This window comes from Dipodomys ordii, unplaced genomic scaffold (genome assembly GCF_000151885.1).
Source record: "Dipodomys ordii isolate 6190 unplaced genomic scaffold, Dord_2.0 Scaffold26, whole genome shotgun sequence".
NCBI classification, from domain to species: domain Eukaryota; kingdom Metazoa; phylum Chordata; class Mammalia; order Rodentia; family Heteromyidae; genus Dipodomys; species Dipodomys ordii.
The window spans coordinates 9,440,180-9,460,340 of record NW_012267242.1 but is presented as its reverse complement, the minus strand read 5'-3'; the positions used below and the strand labels follow the sequence as shown (position 1 = coordinate 9,460,340).

Sequence of the window (20,161 nt, the reverse complement as noted above, 5' to 3'; positions counted from 1 at the left end):
CCAGGGGATTCCTGTGGTACTCTTGTAGGGTGACAGGGTTAGTACATCACAACTAAAGTTACAGCACGTAATGTGATAATTATTTTTTAAAACACATGCCACTGGCTTTGGGTCTGGCTTCCTATTTGAGGCTATATCCTCATACACAAAGGGCCTGTCACTGAATTCTCAGGATATAGCATAATGTGTGATACATTGTTACCAAATGTGGACCTAATGAGAGATGAAGAAAAAAACTGTGCAGGAGATGTTGAGTAGGTGAGACATTCATTACAGGTGTCTTGGCTCATTCTGTTCCTCCTCCCCATGTCAGGAACCCTATGGCCAGTTGCACCAGAACTAATAGCTGGAGTTGTGGTGCAAAGAGAATATAGAGTAAATAAGAGCAGTGGCTTTAGAGTTGGTCTGGATCCATAGACCATTGAAAGTAACTAAGAATAGCATGAATGTAAATCCTGTAAGGAAAATTACGATTTGGCAAATTCCCCAAAGCTTTCTTCATCATAAATGGCCACTAAGATTAGAACAGAGATTAGCACTTAAGTCTTTCACACATCTTTGGCCTTCCCTTTTTGCGACCTATAGATCAAGGTAATGTGGGACCCAGATCCCGCCGCACTACCTCCCACCCCCGTTTATTCCCAAGACTGCTGAGTCTCAAAAAACGCGAAGGCATGGCCATCCTTGAGTGATGTTGGCTAGGTCTTGATCATGGAGCAGCCGGGTCCAGGGCCAGCCACTCAAGGCTGAGTAGTGTTCCGTGCTCCTACGTTTGCATCCCGCTCCCGCTGGGAGCTGGCGCAGGCGCAGGAGCCTGAAAGAGCGCGCTGACAGACTGGGCGTGCGCAGTGCTGGCCAAGGAGGCTGAGGCGGGGGAGGGGGCGAGGGGATAGAATTGGCCGAGCCTCGGAAAGAGCTTGTGTCTACAGGTGCTGTGGCCAGAGATGGCTCTGTTCTCAGGCAGACCTGTAAGGCAGGTGGGAGGTTGCCTACGCGAATACCCAACCGCAGGGGAGGCGGTGCCAAACGTCCTAGCTTTCCTAAGGCCACGCCCCTGCTCTCAAGTTCCCTTAGCTCCGCCCCTCAAGCAAGAGGCCACGCCCCAGTCTCTTCCTACCTGCTCTGCCCAGGTCCCCTGCCCACTTCGCGTATCAGGGCATGTGTCAGCAGGAGGAGGAAACTCCTGGTGCACACTTTTCCAGGGTACACAGCCAGCGAATTCAAGATCAGTTCAAGATGAGTCATATTTCATGTAGGCTAGATATCTGAAATCCTGGGAAAAAAAATCTCTGAGACATTTTTTTCTTCAAGTTAGTCTTTTTTATTGAAGGGAGGGGGTGCTATCACCTGATGCTTGCCAGCCTGATGGGGCCATGCCCTTCCCCCACAGAGGTGCTTCCCAGTCCTTTACAGGCCCCGCGAGCTTTCCTCTGTGAAGACTGAGTCTCCCGGGGCTGGCAGGGACTGCAGTCCTCTGATCTCAGCTTCCCACGTAAGTTGGGATGATAAGTGCACTCCACTGCATCCAGTTATAGGTTGAGAAGTTTTCCATGTGCACCCTAACTGACCTCTAACCACAGTCCTATTCTCAGCTTTCCAAGTAGCTAAAAGTGGAGCCTGGCATAAGTTATGTCTTTTTAATATCCTTCCTGCCACCATTCCTACAAATGAGAAAGCTAAAATTTTTCATTTGGTAAACTTATTAAAATAAACATTGAAATTAAAACTTATTAAAACTTAATAAGTTTTATCACTTTGAACCACAGCACCACTTCCAGCTTTTTCTGAATAGCTTATTGGAGATTTGGAGATAAGAGTCTCATGGACTTTTCTACCCTGACTGGCTTTGAACTGTGTTCCTCAACTCTCAGTCTCCTTCATGCTTCTGAAAAGAGTAGCTACTGTTCTAGAAAGGAGCCTAGAGATTGTTTTTATGCATGTTTGTCCCTCCTCTCTTTTAAAACAGCGTGAAGAGATTTTCTTCCTTTTTCGTGTGTGTGTGTGTGTGTGTGTGTGTGTGTGTGTGTGTGTGTGTGTGTGTGTGTGTGTGTGTGTGTGTCTGGGGTGGGGGGGGAGGGTGTTTTCCCATGACTGCAATGTTTCTGGAAATTTCCTGTTGTTTGACAAGGACACTGGAAACAATCATGTTCTCTCTGGATTTTATCAACTCAACTAATTAAACCCAGTTTTCCTTTTATTTCAGTCATTGTGTTTTGCCTTACTGTTTTGTTTGTTTGCTAGTCCTGGGCTTGATAAACCCAAGGCCTAGGCCCTGTCCCTGAACTTCTTTTTGCTCAAGGTTAGCACTCTACCACTTAAGCCATAGCACCACTTTTGGCTTTTTCTGTTTATGTGGTACTAAGGAATCAAACCCTGGGCTTTATGCATGTTAGGCAAGCACTCTAACCACTAAGCCACATTCCCAGCCATGTTTCACCTTACTTCCCTGAATACTAAATCTAGGAAAACATAATCTAAATATGATGTGGATAGGAAGTTAAAAAAATCTTATGAGACATAACCAGTTATTATTCCATCTCCCCTGCTGTGTATCATACACTTCAAGGAAAAAAAATAACCAAAACCCAAAGCAAGTTCCTGCCCTTACAGAGAACAAACGTTTTCAACTTGAAGGGCATCAGACTCCTTAACTGAAGCCCCATAAAGCTTCTTGGCAGCTCATCACAGAAGGCTAGAACTTACTCATCTCTGCAGGGACCAAAGGATTGCTCCAGCCATGAAATAAGTCTGGAGAAATGCATGAAGCGCTGTCTCTGAGCTTTTTTTTTTTTTCTTTCTTTCTCAAGGCTAGTGCTCAACCCAGCTGAGCCACAGCTCCACTTCTGGCTTTTGGTGCTTAATTGGAGATAAGAGTTTCACAGACTTTTCTGCTCTGGCTGGGTTTGAATTGTGATCCTCAGATCTCAGCCTCCTGAGTAGTTAGCATTACAGGCATGAATCGCTGGTGCCCAGCTGAGTTTTTCAGAGTGTAAGGTGGATGGGGAGAAGTGATAGGACAGCAGCTGTAATGATTCCCAGTCACTGGGGATGTTACAAGTGTGCCAACACCTCACACGGAGGAAATTACAGCAGTCTGTGTTGTGAGCACACCGGGGCTTTCTCCCAGTGATAAAGAAAACTCATGTAGATTGGATATGACAAGATCCTGAGGAGCTAGAGGTGGATTTTTCTTTTTTCTTTTTCTTTTTTTTTTTTTTTAGCTTTTTCCTCCTTTTTTTTTTAATTGTGAAAATACCATTCAGAGGGATTACAATTACATGGGCAAGGTAATGAGTACATTTTGTATCAAGCATTGTTGCCTCCTTTGTTTCCCCTTCCCATCCCTTCCCATTCTCCCCCCAGCCCCCTCTTCCCGCTTCTACACCCCCCCCCCACCAAAGTTCTTTTTTGATATAACGTCTTGTACATCTCATTGTTGTAATGGGTCCACCTATATCCCTAGTTAAATGATTTGTTTTTTCCCTTCCCCTCCACAAAGTATACCAACATCAAATACAGTGAAAACGGGTTATATCGTAGGGGAGGGACATAGAAAGCAACAAAGAAATAATCTTATAAATGTGTTAGAAACAATTGCAAGAAAGAAAAAAACATTTGAATCCTTATCTTGGGGTTCATTTTGCCTAACATCAACTTATCTGACCTTTTCTGCTTGTCTCAGACATATATAGTTATTGCAAATAAGGGAAACCATTGGTCCTATGTTTCTTTGGGCCTGGCTTACTTCACTTAATATAATTTTTCCAAGTCTTTCCATTTCCTAACAAATGGGGCAATGTCATTCTTTTTGAGGGAGGCATAGAATTCCATTGTGTATATATACCACATTGGATTTTCCTTTTTATAAGGCAAGTCTAGTGTTATTTATCACAATGGTAGAACAGATCAAAGCCAGATCTCCTCCTGGCCATTCTTTTAACAAATGACTGAGTTCCTGCTCTATAACAATTACTGTCCTGTGAATGGAGATACAGTAACAGAGGGAAACAGTAATTAAGAAAATTGCAGAAAATGATAAGTTAAAAAGCAGGAGTGGCATATACAGAACCTTCTAGAAGTGACAGATGTGTTCATATTCTTCATTAGGGTAGTGGTTTCACCAGCATATACGTGTGCTAAGACATATTAAGCCATACACTTTATATATGCATGGTTTATATATCATTTATACTCAGTTCTTTTAAAAAAATAGATACAGTAGGCTGTATGGAAAGCTAACTCAGATTTTTTGGTTGGGGAAGACTTCCTGAGAAGGTCACCTCAAAGCTAAATACCCCTGGTGGGACTGCCATGTTGAAATGAGGACAGAACAGATTCACACTGGCTGAGGAGGCATGGTTACCAGTGTGTCAGGTAGGTCTGCAGTCCGATAAGAGCAGTGGGGAAACTGTCAGCCATAGTGCTGCTTTCAATATCTGAAGCATCAGGGCAGGCATGAGAAGAGGCAGCCTACATCCTCATCTATACCCTACTCAGATGGCCAGCTTCTCTCCTTTTCCCCATTACAGAAAGCTGCCAGGGAGCAGTGGGAAGCATCTGTAGAATGAGCATGATAACGTGTGTGAGCTGGCTCAGCTTTGACATTCCTGTGATCTTTTCCTCTGCAGTGTTTCCTTCCTTCCAAGAGAAAGAAGCCAGTGCTGGCTGCTGGCAGCCATGCCGACCCTGCCGGCAGTCTTCTGCAGAGCACTGGCTGGTGACTGAAATGTTCATCTTGGAGAATGTGCACTTCACCAAGGACGTGAGCAACATCAAGTTTCTGGTCTGTCTAGAGGGTGAGATTGGACCCATTGGCTGGCATTGCCTAGATGATAAGAACAGTTGCTAAGTAGCATTGGAACAGGTTTCCCATGAGTAACTGCTGCACCCCAACTATAAAAGCTCTCCCACGAGAACCAGCCTTGGCGGGGTGTGACTGTTGTGCTGCCTTCTTCTCTGTGCTAATACAGGTATGAGCATCATCATGTGTCCCAGGACATGCAGAGGGCTAGGGCTGCTCCCCTCACACCTCAGTGTGCCTCTTGCCTACTCCATGGTGCATCCATGCCCTACCTTCTACTCCTCCCAACTTTACAGTACCATATTTCTTCCTCTTTGGCATTCTGCCTAGGTTCTTTCCTACCTAAGGCTCCCTTTCTTCCCTTCTTTCTCTACCAGGGCAATATCCACCGTGGTGACACAGGACCACAGATGCTCACGCTGATCGTTGAAGCCATCTGTTTCTCTAATTCAAGAAAGTATATAAGTACCCAGGAGGGGCTTGGTTGCATGGCTTACCTAATTATCCACAGTAATTTCTTCTTTGTTAAAGTTACAGAAGTTGCTGGGTGCTGGTGGCTCACACCTGTAATCCTAGCTACTTAGGAGGACCACAGTTCAAAGCTAGGCAGGGAAAGAAAATCCGTGATACTCATATTTCCAATGAACCACTTGAAAACTGGAAGTGATGCTGTGGCTCAAGTGGTAGAGTGCTAGCTCTGAGGTGAAGAGTTTAGGAAGAGTGCCTAGGTCCAGAGTTCAAGCCCCACAACCAAAAAAAAAAAGTTACAGAAGTTAACCCACTACTTGGATTACTTTGGATGCATCTCAGATAGCATGTTTGAGAGCCTTTGCTCTGGGTTGATATCGACGTTTAGTGTGAAGATGAATGTGGCCCTTCTTCCCTTCATATTTTGATGTAATTTCTCTTTATTAGTTCCTCCCCGCTACAGCTTGGACATCAAACATCAGATTGTAAACCCCAAAGGAAAATCAGCCCTAATTGTTTATTAGGCTATATATCAGAATATACGAAGGATATAGACCTTTGCCAAATTATACCTGTGTTTAGAGGTCATCTTATCTGGAGAGGTAACTTTCTTCATTTCTTTTTTTTTTAATTTTATTTTATTAAGATGTTGTATGGAGGGGTTACAGTTGCATGAGTAAGGCGATGAGAACATTACTTATGGATCATTGTTACCCCTTCCCTTCCTTGTTATTGTCCCACTATCCCTTCCCTCCCCCAGCTCCCACACTCTTATCCCCTCTCCCCCTTTCCTTTCTTCTTATGAAAGACTTTTTATTTTATTTCTTATTGGTCCTGGGGCATGAACTCAGGGCTGGGGCTCTGTCTCTAAGCCTCTTTGTGCTCAAGGCTAGCACTCTACCACTTGAGCCACAGTGCCACTTCTGGCTTTTTCTGAGTAGTTTTATTAGAGATAAGAGTTTCATGGACTTTATTACCTGAGCTGGCTTCAAATAGGAATCCTCAGATCTCAGCCTTCTGAGTAGCTAGGAGTACAAGCGTGAGCCATGGGTGCTTGGCTCAAGGAAAGACACACACACACACACACACACACACACACACACACAATTATCATTTACTGAATATATAGCCATATTCAGTAAACCAAGACTCAGAGCTTTGGTTCCACTGAAATCTTGATAACTCAAAATACAAACTTTTTTCCCACCAAAATGCTTGAATTTCTGTGGCTCTTAAGAATGAACTTATTGGAGTTTTTGACATGATTTCCATGGGTGGGCCAGGTCACTTCTCAGTGACCTACCATCCCAGAGGGAATCGCTATAACCAGGTGCCACGGATCCTCCCAGCATTCCTTCCTCTGGAGGCCTAAAATCCAAGAGAGGACTAACTAAACTACATCATCCAAACTTCTTTCTTTAGCATCTCTAGCACGGAAGGGCCCCCACTAAGTGCGGGCCTTGTGCACAGTGTGGCAGCAGCTTACTAACTAGAGAGGTGGTGTTTCCTTCCCCACTCAGAATCCAAATGAGCACCAATAGAAAGTGAGAAAACAGTGTTTCAGACAAGGTCAAGTGTACATTATTATGGCATTTTGGGAAATTTGGCAGCACTCTTCCATTCAGGTAGAAGGAACCAAAGCAGTAGGTATATGAGTGTGGAGTCTCTCACATCAAAAGCCAAACTCAATCTCAGCATTTTTTTTATTTTTGGTGCTGATCCTAGGGCTTGAACTTAGGGTCTAGGCACTGTCTCTGAGCATTGTTGCTAATGGTGGAGCTCTACCACTAAAGCTATAATCTCATTTGTTTGCCACAGCAACCCTGTGGAGACATCTCATGAATAAGAACATCTGGAATCCTAGAGGGGCAGTGGTTTCACACATCTAGAACACATCACCCTACCCCTTGGGCTTCCTCTACCAGGCATTACCGCCCTGAGTGGGGGAGATACTGCTCATGGAAAACCCCAGAAATCCAGACTTCTGTCTCTGTCCCATCTCTTAATCCTGTGGTCATAACATTGTATGCTCAGGATTCCTACAGTAGCCCAACCAGAAAAGGGGAGAATCCTGCAGACCTGTCAGTGAGGGAGACAAACGGGCCTCTCTCCTAGGGCAGGACTGGCATCTATAGAGATACCTAACCTGCCTGGACTTGTCTGGGGCTCTCCATTCAGACCCATTCAGATCCAGGGCAGTCCAAATCCCCAGGCCAGGTGTGCATTTGCCCTAGAGCCTCAGGAGGCATCACAGGGAGCAACAATGACCCTGAGGTAGTGGATCCTTTCAAGAGGTTCCCTTGGAGAGGTGTGTGTTAGGAGGGTGCCATGCTTGGCAAACATTGAGGACTTAACACTTGTGCTAGGGTCCCCTGAGTGTCTTGAATTCATGTGTCAAGTCATGGTGTGGTAGGTGCAATCCTTGTTTTACAGGTATGGGATACTGGCTCAGAGAGGTTAAATACCATTTTAAGGTCATCCAGCTAATAAATAGAGCCAGGGTTGAAATTCCAGTTTGAGAGGCACCAGAGCCTTTGTATTTCCCACTGCACCTCGGTCACCAAAATGCCTACTCATACCCCCGAGAGCTTCAGGGTTTTACAGAGGAGACCTGGAGATCCTCCCTCCAAGGGGGTTGGTACAGATTTGGAACTCAGCAATCTGGTGAATGAAAAACCTGGAAGGAAAAGGGTTACAAAAAAAGGGGTTACTACTGGGTCTCAGGAGGTAGGGCAAGGGGTCTATAGTCTCATGGTGGTACCCAGCAGCTGTGTGGGCTCCTCGGTATCCAGGAGAGACGGACTTCCTACCATTGTCTTTCAGCAGGAACTGACTACCAAGGGGCACAAATACTCCCTCTCCCCACCAAAAAAAAAGGCAAGCCAGGGGAATACAAAGCATTTACTTTGAACAAAGGATGTAACTAGCACACACACACACACACAGAGAGAGAGAGAGAGAGAGAGAGAGAGAAGGCCCATTGGGGAAGACAGCTACTGGACCAGCCTGAGAAGGGGCTTGTACTCCCCCTTCACTGTCCCCATTCCCACAGGAGCTAACATTCAAATTGGCCAGGGTTCAGTGGCTGGTAACAGAGATCACCTGAGCCTCCACAGCTGTCCGAGATGACCTTAGTCTTCTACCTGGGTGAGGGAAGGCTATACACCCAGAAGGGTTGATCTGAGGGTGGAAGGTCAGAAATCAGATGTGATGACAGAGATCATGAGCAGAGGAGGAGCTGAGCCCTGCTAGCAGCTTCATGGTGACTCCAGAACTCTCAGAACTCACGTTGCACAGCTGGAGGGAGCTTCTTGCTGGTGCGCCACCTTTGGTTGCACGCGGTAATGCAGCAGGAATCATTGACTTTAGGTAGGATAAGGTTGAACAATCCCCTGGACCTATACAGTTTCATGTAATCTCTTTCTCATGTATGCATATCTATATATTCTGTATAAATATTATATATACTTTGTATTGGAAAGGTGGCTCATGCCTGTAAATCACACCACCCAGGAGGCTACCTTGTCTTATATACCTTGTTGCTCTCTCTATGGGCTGAGGATGTACCTTGGTGGAGGAGCATTTGCCTAGCATGTGCAAGGCCCTGAGTTTGTTCTCCCAAACCCTCTAAAAGGATTCCCCCATTTGTCCTTTCACCATATTACATCTTCATCTCTATCTGTGAACAAACAAACACGAAAGTATACACACATGCACATACACTATTTTAGCTGAAGGAAACATCCCAGGAATGTAAAATCTCTGGGCTTAACCAAGATCCTTCCCCAAATTAGATTAAGCTGCTTTTGCCTAGCAAAAGCTTTCTTAAAGAGTTATCCATTTAGATAGAAAAAGGGAGGAATACGAGTTTCAGTGGTACCAAAAGAAAGATGGATTCTTCTCTTTCTACCTTTCATTCACAGGCCTTCCCCCCCCCCCCCCCACTCACTCTTACAGCTTAGAACAAAATGGCTTGGCACTTTTAATTTTGTCATACTGCTTTATCATTAACATTCAGGATCCTTTTTCTTTCATTGGCATTTTCCTTCCAGAGGTAAATGTGTCTAATTATGAGACCACCAGGCTGGTTAGCATTCGCCACCACCCTCACACAGCTCACGTGCTTCCCCAGACTGTCCCCAAGAATCTCCCGATCTATCAGCCCTTGCTGGAGACGGCCCAGCAGGACAAAGTCGGTGCAGGACCGAGGCATTCCGTCAGGGTGGTAGCCTAGCTCCACCTGTCCCTTCCGGAGGGCGTACTTTCCATCCACGATGGCTCCTGTTATCACTTGCACTCTTCTCAAGTTTGCTGGATGGTTCAAAAGCACCGTCAAGTGGTTCCCTGTGCTAACGTTGTAGGTCCAAAAGAATGACTCATCCAGTGTGTAGGCCTCCCAGGGCACATGAACGTCAGAAACCTTCATGTCTGTGAAAACAGCGGCAGGGAGGATGTGAGGACCGTAAGGATTCTCCTGAATGTTCATGCCATTTTTGTCGCCAAAGGGGTGACGGTACAACCTGTAATAGAAGAGGAATGGTCTGTAGAGCAGAGGGGTTTTCTGCCCCAGGAGGGTACGGAAGTGAAGGATCAGCCTGTCAAGGGGTTTTTCCTTGTGGAATAGGAGCAGGAACTGGGCCAAGAACGGAAGATCCCTGCCGTGGAAAAGCTTGCCAACGAGTCCCATGTTAGAGAACTCCAAGAGTACCCATGGGTTGGGTTTCATGGTGGCCACTGTTGAATAAATATGGGTGACAAAGTTGGGGGCACAAAAGACGTTGTCCTCTAGTAGCAGGAAGTAAGGAGAGAGGTTTTGGGCGAAGCTCATGAGGAAGGCATGGTCTGTGTTCTGCTTGGAGTAGAATTGCCCTTGTGAGGTCTCGTTCTGGGTGCCATCCACAGTGGGGTAGGCGTCAGGGGGAGCATGGATCACTAGCAACTTCCCTGCCAAGATCTGTGAGCTGTAGATTCTTGAAATGTGGGAGACCATTTGTCGGAGCCAGGTGAAGTTGGCATCGGCTAGGTGGAGCAGCACTGTGAGATGTTTCTTCTCAGCTGGGGAACAGGTGCGATATAATGAAGCCAAGGTGTCCAACAGGTGGCCTTGATTTTGTTGTGAAACCGAGGAGATCCCCACTGTCAGCCATGCTAAGAAGAGGGGAAAGCAGGTACAGTTGTCAGCGGGCAGTAGTGGTGAGGATTGTTCTAGGGTTCTGGCACGGTGGAGGAGGCTTGTCATTCTAGCACTGTGGAAGAAGCTAAGGCAGGAGGGTTACAAGTTTGGGCTTCAAAAGAGACTCTCTAGACAAATGGATTATAGAGAGGGAGGTGCTATTTGGGACCCCCTCTCAACCCTCTCCCATTTCTCATTTGTTTTTTGGCTGAAGGGATTTTTGCATCCTTGCTTCTCTTAAGCATGCCCCATAACTTAGCAACATCATCCTCAACTTCAAGCTTATTAGATGTGTAGAATCTCAACCCCAGAATTTTTTTTCCTGCCAGCCCTATGGCTTGAACTCATGGCCTGGGCCCTGTCCCTGAGCTTCTTTTGCTCACTTCTAGCATTCTACCACTTGAGCCACAGTACCACTTCTGGCTTTCTCTATTTGGTACTGAGGAATCGAACCCAGGGCTTCATGCATGTTATGCAAGCACTCTACCTCTAAGCCACATTCTCAGCCAACCCCAGCATTTTAATGAAATCAGGAGAATTGTATGCAAATTAGAGTTGGAGAAGTACTAGCTACATGATGCTGAGTCCTTGTGGGTTTCTTGGAGTATTTGAACCTTAAACTTTGAAGCACATAGTTTAAGTACTCAATAAACACTATTATTGTAGTGGGTATACTTCTTTTTCTTTTCTACTCAGCTCACCTTCCAAAAGGTTTCCTTTGAAGAAAGATCTTAAGAGGGGATTCACCTAGAAATCAGGAGCCTAAGCTTTTTTGTTTTTGCAGTGCTGGGGAATTGAACCTGGCAAGCACACTAGGCAAGTGTTCTACCACTGAGTTGTGCCCTCAGCACAGGAGCCTACAGTTCTACTCAATTCTGTCACTGGATGCATAATCTTGAGCAGGTACTTCTATTGCAGGGTTTGGGTCTAAATCCATAAAGCTAAGGGAGTTGGATGATGCAACTCCAAGACCCTCTTATACAAATGTTCTCTATCGAACCTAATGTCTGCACCTCCCTCCACTTCCTCCTCCTCCTCCTCCTCTTCTTCTTCTTCTTCTTCCTCCTCCTCCTCCTCCTCCTCCTCCTTCTTCTTCCTCTTCTTCTTTATTGGTTGTGGGGCTTGAACTCTGGGCCTGGGCACTGTCCCTCAGCTAAAGGCTAGTGTTCTACCACTTGAGCCACTTCCGGTTTTCTGGTTGGTTTAGTGGAGATAAGAGTCTCTGACTGGGCTGGCTTTGAACCGTGATCCTCAGATCTCAGCCTCCTGAGTAGCTAGGATTACAGCCACTGGTGCCTGGCTGTCTGCACCTTCTTAATTACTCTTTACACTTCAATAATTCAATGATTCTTTTTCTTTAGTTACACATTTTATTTATTGTTTGAGTTCCCTTACTTAAGCGTGCACATAAACAACTTCAACCACAGCTCTTCCTTTTAAAGGGTTTACTTAGTACTTTTCCTTTTACATTTTGATGCCATGGAGCTACACAGTCTTCTATGTCCAGGGAGTCAATCACCATTGCAGCCCCAAATATTAAGTTATATAAAGTAAGGTGAGTCATGCTCTTTGTTTACCCAATATGACTATGTTCTGTGAGACTAACAAGTGTTCAGAAGTGTTTAATATGTGGTTAACTTGGATTTCATTTTCTTACTACAACAAACAATTTTTTCCTTTCTTCCTCAAACTTCTGACATGTGAACATCTTGGGGGAAGGGGAAAGAACTGTTCATCAGATTCAAATACTGCTGGGCATAGTTCTGCCTTTTCTTTTCCCTTTCTTTTCATTCTTTCCCAGCTATATTACCCTACTTCCCTGAGATACTCCACTCCTCCCCTTCCTTAGCACTCACTCTTTCTCCTCTTTTGGTTTTTTCTTAAATATTTCAAGGTGATGGTGTGCCAGTCTTCCAGTGGCCGTAGGCTCTTCTTACTGTTATAGCGGTCCTCCTGGGATGATAGAAAAGGAAAATATGCACCTCTTTTCACAGAAGAATAGAATTGATGCCCCAGTGTCATCCCATAAGTTTCTCTAGGGGGAAAAGATTGAATTATTCTTCCCAAAGTGAAGCCAGTCTGAGGATGCCTGGCCATTGGCCAAGGGACCCAGGGTTCCAGCAGTATTCATTCTCTCCCTTACCTTAAACACATGAGAAATAAATGCAGCTTCTTTATGGACTAAGGGGTTCAAGTCCACACTCCAATCCACCCTAGAGCCTCCTTCTCTCAGGCAGAAAAGTAAAAGAAAGAGAGCCAAAGTGCATTGGGTGGATCTTCCTGGCCTCTACATTCCTACCCTCCCTCCATTCCCAGTTTGCAAACTACAGTACACGTTGCAACTTGGTCTTTAATAATCACCAGGTTTTGACTATGCTCAATTTCGTCAAAGAGTTTCAAAGTGATGAAGAGCCACAGGAGTAGGAAGCCCACTGCAGTTAGGAAGCTGTGTCTGTTGGGATACCACGTCATGGCTGCTTTGGGATAGGGTTCCTAGAACAAGAAGTCAACACATACAACTGGAGGACTTTTGTCCTCTTGCCGATGCCTAGAATTTCTCTTCTGTCCTCACCCACCCTTTCCCCTAATGATTCACTTAGGCCTAAACTTGCCCTTTATCTGGTTTAGGAATCAGATGAAATATAAATCTTATTCTCTACCTAAAGAAAGAGGGCCACTGAGGAGAAAGCTAGGTGTGCTTAGCATTTCTCCATGCTGTTATATATGACAGAAGCTTCAAGGCTATGCTTAGCTTCAAGTGACATCATCTTATAAAGCAACACTTTGGACCTGAATTCCTCTATGTGGAATAGAAGTGCCAAGTCAGAATGGCACTTCTGGAGCAGGAGGGTACTTGTCCACCCAAGTACCACCATCTGCCAGCACATCATGCAACACAAACTTAAGTGTACTTTATTTGTATCGATAAAGAATGATAGCCACAAATGCATCAGATCATGTGAGACACACTGGATTCGGGAGCTTATGGATCACATCAGAAGTGATCACCTCACCTGTGCCCCCAAGACTGACAGGTGACAGGGAAACTGACACATCACCTGCTTCCTTGGTACGACTCTCATCTAGGAAAACTGCCATAGCCAAGACCTCTGCCCTGACCCCAGGCTCAACTCAAGTGCATTTTTGCAGTTGCCTTCCCAGTAAATGGTTTGATAGAGGTGAACCTACTTTTCTCCTCAAGTCATAATTTTTAAATAAGACATAAAACATACTTATTTATAGTACTAGGACTTTACAGATTAAACCTTTTCTTACCTGGCTTCCTTAAGCAGAGATGTTTTGTCACATAGGTAATTCAGGAACAAGCCTGTATTGAAAGGAAATAGCTTTCTCTAGACCAGGAACATATAGATGCCAACCCTGAATGAAAAGGCTTTGCAATCCCAGTCATACTGATTTTTTTTTTTTTTTTTGGTCAGTCGTGGGGCTTGAACTCTGGGCTTGGGTGCTGTCCCTGTGCTCTTCAACTCAAGGTGAGTGTTCTACTGCTTGAGCCACAGCTCCATTTCTGGTTTTCTAATGGTTTATTGGAGATAAGAGTCTCACGGACTTTCCTGCCCGGGCTGGCTTTGAACTGCGATCCTCAGATCTCAGCCTCCTAAGTAGCTAGGATTACAGGCGTGAGCCACTGGTGCTCGGCAAGTCATACTGATTTTTATAAACATAGAATATAACTCTGTCCCCCTTTGACTCTCCTATGCTATGGACCAATTGTTTTGATTCAGCTCTGAATTTGACAGGCTCCTGGACGAGGGAGGGAGAAGGAGAGAGAAAGGGAGCGAATGGATAAGAGAAGCTGGGCTGATCAGGGCTAGTTACCTTACAAGTCTTGAACAGAGGATGAGTGAGTCTGGGCACAGCACTCTGAGGCCCCTTGAACTTGGCTCCCTCTGTGATGTCCCTCTTATGTCCCAGTCACTTCTGGCCCTAGCATCAGAGGGACCCATGTCCAGGACCCCCCTGTGATACGTGCATGCTTCACAATCAGTGCCTAGTAATGATCATTCACCCTGAAGCCCAGCAGCAGTGCTGTATACTGTTTGTGTATGTACTGGAGCCTGAACGTAGGGCCTGTGGTCTTACTCTGCTCCCCTATCCCTCTGCTCCTTGCTGTTGTACTACCACTTGAGCCATGCCTCTAGTTCTGAAATACTGTCGTGTGTGTGTGTGTGTGTGTGTGTGTGTGTGTGTGTGTGTGTGTGTGTGTGCTTGTCCTGGGCTTGAACTTAGGGCCTTGGTGCTGTCCTTGGGCTTTTGTGCTCAAGGTTAGCACTCTACCATTTGAACCACAGTTCTATTTCCAGCGTCTTTGGTGATTAATTGGAGATAAAGACTCTCATGGACTTTCCTGCCTGGGCTTGCTTAGAGCTAAATCTCAGACAGGATTACAGGCATGAGCCACCACTGCCTGGCTTGAAATATCTATCATCTATCTATCTATCTATCTATCTATCTATCTATCTATCTATCTATCTATCTATCAATCAATCAGCAAATACTGTATCTTCTCCTCCTCCCCCTCCTCCTCCCCCCCTTCCTCCTCCTCCTCCTCCTCTTTCCTCTTCTTCTTCCTCCTCTGAAATTAGGACCTTATGCCTGCCAGAAAAATGCTCTACCACTTGAGCCAAGCCTCCATCCCTTTTGCTTTAGGTTTTTTTTTTTCAGATAGGTTCTCAGCCTTTTGCCCAGGATTGGACTCAGACCACAATCCTCCTACTATGCTTTCCTTGTAGCTGAGATTATAGGTGTAAACTACCAGCTGGGGCTACATAAAAAATACACTTAAAATTTAAATATTGGCTCTTTAAGAAAAAAAGGTAAATAATATGCATAACTGTTGCCCCCAAATATATACACTTTTTTCCCCAAATATATTTTATGTATAGTAATCAATTTAAGATCTCAGGAGGCTGAGATCTGAGGATCATGGTTCAAAGCCAGCTTGGGCAGAAAAGTTCCCATAAGACATTTATCTCCAATAAACAACTAAAAAAAAGCTGGAAGTGGTACTGTGGTTCAAATGGTAGAGCACTAGCCTTGATCACAAGGAGGTTCAGGGATAGCACCCAGGCCCTGAGTTAAAGCCATCTGACACAGCCGTATCCAATTGGCCTACACCCTGTTTGAAAATTGTGATTGGAGACTGAATGTCTAAAAGTTGGGAGAGCATTCATTAAAAAGCCTAAAATAATGGGTTTCTCTTGGAAAACTGAAATCTGCTGCAAGTCTGGTCTGAGTCTTGATGGTCCCAGAAATTGGACATGCATTCTCTCTTCTCCATAGATTTCTTCTGGCTGACTTTACTCTTGTGTTTGGCCCTTGGTGGCGTTGGGGTCGGTTTTGTCTGAGACAGGGTTTTGTATGCCCTTTTCCCTGAGGACCAAGACTGGTTTCCTGGGCTGCAGCGCCTCCAGGTGGAAGTGAGGGGGAACTGGGAAGCTTCGAAGTCCCTCAGAAATAACCAACTAGGATGAGAACAGAGGAAGGGCTGATGGTTCCCAGGAATCACTCTGAGCAGAGGAATGAGAGAGGACAGTTTATGTGAGCTGTGATGTTCACCCACCGTGTGGACTCCCCCTGAACCCTACCTCTGATCTGTGGTGAGATTCCTTTCTGCTTCTTCTTCTCCTGCCCAAGGCTCTATCCTCAGTCATTTGGAATCATACAAAATCAATTTCCCACCAGTAAGAGACAACTTAGAAGCTGCTTTCACTGGACCCATGAGTTGTGAAAACGGAGGATAAAAGCTGGGCACCCAGGCAGCCCCCTCCCCTTTGTACCCGTGCCCTTTGATGGAAGCCATTCCTTCTTGTAGTGACTTTACAGTCCCCTCTGGGCTCCAGGAAAGGCAGGGTTGATCAGGAATAAACACCTTGTGTCAAACAGTAGAACTGCTACAAAGAAAACAAAAGCCCAGGATAGACCACCTACCACCTGCCACCTGTTACCTGCCAGCAACAGTGAATGATTTGCTCCGACTCCTTTTAAGTGGTGAAAAGGGAAGGTCCTCAGAACGGCCCCCAGAAACCAAGACTAAGATCATGGTCAACCAGGCTATGCCTGTGATCTAGCTGTGGGTGTTTTAATTATGTATATGTTTCTCATTCTCTTTCCTAATTCTTCCTGCTGAGAATGTACTGATAAGAGTTCTTTCCAAGGCCTATTCATACCATGTAATAAATCTTTCCCTGCCTTCACCATGTCTCATTATTTGGCAAATGGGGACCTGTGGCTGGACCTGAAACATGAGACTCCAAGAATTTGGGCCTGGGTGGTGGTGTCACTCCCTTTTAACCAATACTGGTGAGTTATCAATCGGTTACGTGGTGCTAGGCACAAGAGATTGCTCCTCCCTCTAGCCACAGCCCACCACTGGGAAGGGGGGGAAGGGATGAGGGGAGGCTTATGGATGGGGAGAAAGCAGGGGGAAAAGATAAATACCAAGCCAAAAGCACAGTGATAAATGGTGACATGCAGTAGTAACCAGACGCTGTAACAATACACAAAAAGCAAGGACACAAGTCCAGTGGTTTGTGTTTGTGTGTTTTCCCAGGGACTACAATACAGGGAGCATTCCAAAGCACTAGAGGTGGCTAGTTGAGATGATAGCATTGAACTGGAGAGAAGTTCAGATGGATTAGCCTGGACACCAGGGAAACCAAAGTCCAGGTCTGGCAGGTCTGGGTAGGTGGGGGTGGGCTGGGTGCAATGGGTGTGGAGAGGGATCTGGGTTCAATTTCCAGCACACACACACACACACACACACACTCACTCACACACACACATACACATGTGACCTTTAGGAGGTGGAGGGAGTATATTTGTTTCCCTTCTGTTCCTTCTACCAGGTAAGGATGCACCAACAATCTGAGGAGCAGAGTCTGCAGAATGAATGACAGCAGTATGAACTAAGACCTTCCTGCCTCTCCTGCACTTTCTCCTCTCCCCTCTCCTTGCACTGCGCCTTGGAATTCACCAGACGTTCCTCTCTTCTCCAAATACACACTGGATAGCACACCTGGCCTCCCATCATGCTCCCCTTTCATTTTCTTAGCTCCACATTGCCTCCTTGTGGTTGCCCTCATCACTGCAGGAATGCTAGATGCTTGCCTTCCAAAGCCTGTCCTCTGGGGTGTGTTGTGCTGTGTGCGGCTCAGCCTGTGAAAAGACAGTAAACAAGTGGGAACTTCTTGACCTCCCTGCTCCCGCAATATGGCAGGAATTCTGCACAGTGCCGAGGATCACAGCACCCCTTCTACTGACACCACTGCTTCCTTTTGGCCCAGCAGCCCCAGGGACTGGGTGCTGGCCTTGAGACTTGGCACCAGCTTTGTGTTTAGATGGGACTGAGATGGCCACCTTCCCATAGCACAGACACTACTCAGAAACCACCTCAGGGAACTTAGGGCGGAGCTGAGGGACTGGGATGGGGGGGCAGGGAAGGGAAGAGAAGGAAGGATGGGGAGGGGAAGAAGAGGAGGGAACTTGGGCCGAGCAGGGTAGACATTCTGAGCAAACACAGCCACCCCCAGAGTGTGCCAAGGCCAACATGCTGAGCAAGTCCCCTCCTAGCTGGTATGGGGGTCTGAGTTGCTGGTCCCCCTGGCTCTTTCCTGGCATTTTCTGCCTCTACCTTGCATTCTTGTTGGGTCAGGTGGGTTTGCTGCTGGGACATCCCCAGTGCCTGGATTATGGGCCCCCTTTCCGGCCCTCCCAGCATCTTGAGTTTTGTTCTGACTACCAGTCCTTCGGCTGCTGTGACCAGCACAAGGACCACCGCATCGCTGCCCGGTACTGGGACATCATGAACTACTTTGACCTGAGAAGCCATGAGCTGTGTGGAGGGTACATTAAAGACATCCTTTGCCAGGTAGGCCCGAGTGGAGTGCCCAGGAGGGAGAGGGTTTGGAGAAGTAGCTTTGGACATGGAGCCTTTGAGAAGCTCACCTGCTGGTGTCTCACCTTTAAGCTGCAGGCTCTAGACAGGGACAGCGAGTCCATGATGGTCAACCCTTTGGTGGCCACGGGTTCCCCAAGGCTCTGCCTCAGGGTTTTTCTCCAGGTGCCAGAGCTGAGGGTATTCATGGAGTTATTGGAGCAGCTGTGGACTGTATCCTTCTTGTCTAGAGAGGAGAGCCAGGCTTGGCACATCTGTGGCATTGGCCAAGCACCTCAGGGAGGGGGACATGGCACCTTAAAGGGTCCAATCCTCAGGGGCGCTTTAGTATTATGGTGGTGGTAGTGGAGGTTGGTGGGGGTGGAGGGGTTCCTCTGGGTTCTGTCTACCCAGTACTACAGAACTGGATGGAGAAAGCTTTAAGCCACGGCTTGGTGATGACTCAGGCTTTCCGCTTCCCTGGGTTCACCAGCAGCCAAAATCCACATCTCTGGGAGGCATCAACTTAGCTGAACTGGGCTGAGAAATGTAACAGGGTGAGGCTGCACACACTGTTTTTGTGGGAAGCAGATGTTTAGGGGTGCAGAGAGGGGATGAAAGAAACGACTATGGGAAAGGTTGGGATATAAGCAGGTGTCTGATCTGTGCATGAGACCCTCTTGCACATCAGTGCAACTATGCAACTGTCCATGGGTGTCTCTTCATGTCCCTGTTTCTTCCCCTACCACCATTGTCATTATTCCAGAGTGCACTGGCCATCCTGACTCCTTACATAGAATACAGGCCCAGGGGCCCATCTCTCTGTTGTTTCCTGGAGAATTAACTTGAGATAACCAGGAAAACAGAAGCTGGGCTTTCATGAACAGCACTGAGATTACTTACTTCTGAGATTGCTTCTGGTACAAATGTTTCCCTCTTCCCCTTCCCTCTTGGGTGAAGTTTAACTTATTTATTAATTTGCATGTGTGTGTGTGTGTGAGAGAGAGAGAGAGAGAGGGAGACAGAGACAGAGAGAGACAGACAGAGAGAAAGAGAGAGAGAGAAAGAAAGAGAGAAAGGGGGGAAGGGAGGGAGAGAGAAAGAGATTGTGAGGTTTAAACTCAGGGCCTGGGTGCTGTCCCTGAGTCTTTTGCTCAAGGCTAGTGCTCTACCACTTTGAGCCACAGCTCCACTTCCAGTTTTTGAGTGGTTCATTGGAGATAAGTATCTTGGGGACTTTTTTGCCCAGGTTGGCTTCGAACTGTGATTCTCAGATCTCAGCCTCCTGAGTAGTTAAGATTACAGGCACAAACCACTAGTACCCGATCATTTGTATTTTTATTAGCTGTAGTCTTTTACAGCTAGGTGAACTTTTATTTTTTATTTTTATTATAATTATAATTATTATAATTATTATTTTTTATTATTATATTAATTTTATTAACTTTAAGACAAAGGAGAGCCATTCAATGAAACAGTTTATGAATACAATGCGTCTTGATCAATGTGGGTGAGGTGTTAGAAAGCTACATTCAGCAGCCCTCTTGTTTTAGGTACCTGAGGAATAACAATCATTTTAGGGGATGGATGTAGTGGTGTATGCCTGTAATACCAATTATATGGTAGGCAGAGGTAGTGTGATCGTGGTGTGAGGCCATTGCCAGACAAGACTGAGATCCTATCAAAAAAATAAACTAAGGGGCTGGGAAGGTGGCTCAGTGGTAGAGTGCTTGCCTTGAATGGATGAGGCCCTGGGTTCAATTCCTCAGCACCACATAAGCAAAAAGAAAAAAGCCGGAAGTGGCGCTGTGGCTCAAGTGGT

At 46.1% G+C, this 20,161-nt stretch overlaps 2 protein-coding genes across 2 annotated transcripts in view; one reads left to right on the top strand and one right to left on the bottom strand.

The window, feature by feature from the left end:
• Positions 1 to 9,260: 9,260 nt before the first annotated feature.
• On the bottom strand, positions 9,261 to 13,541 carry LOC105984717 (alpha-1,3-mannosyl-glycoprotein 4-beta-N-acetylglucosaminyltransferase-like protein MGAT4E). Its single transcript, XM_013014993.1, has 4 exons — positions 13,452 to 13,541; positions 12,742 to 12,935; positions 12,299 to 12,477; positions 9,261 to 10,417 (listed from the first exon to the last, which is right to left on the bottom strand). The coding sequence occupies exons 1-4, from the start codon at positions 13,539 to 13,541 to the stop codon at positions 9,261 to 9,263; spliced, it is 1,620 nt and encodes a 539-aa protein (XP_012870447.1).
• Positions 13,542 to 17,958: 4,417 nt separating this feature from the next.
• Positions 17,959 to 20,161, top strand: part of Hhipl2 (HHIP-like 2) — a 16,833-nt gene continuing 14,630 nt past the window's right edge. Inside the window, exon 1 of the mRNA XM_013014992.1 lies at positions 17,959 to 18,333. Within this exon, the coding sequence (XP_012870446.1) occupies positions 18,013 to 18,333 (321 nt within the window). The 5' untranslated portion in view covers positions 17,959 to 18,012. The remainder of the gene's footprint in view (positions 18,334 to 20,161) is intronic.

Bases quoted from the DNA above. Each gene is read 5' to 3' on its own strand.
- LOC105984717 (XM_013014993.1), bottom strand. From the start codon at position 13,541: ATGGCAGTTTTCCTAGATGAGAGTCGTACCAAGGAAGCAGGTGATGTG. The intron at 12,936-13,451 runs GTGATCACTTCT...TTCTTGTTCTAG, and splicing joins GTCTTGGGGGCACAGGTGAG to GAACCCTATCCCAAAGCAGC. The intron at 10,418-12,298 runs GTGAGTGCTAAG...CCCTCTTCTTAG, and splicing joins AAACCAAAAGAGGAGAAAGA to CATGGCTGACAGTGGGGATC.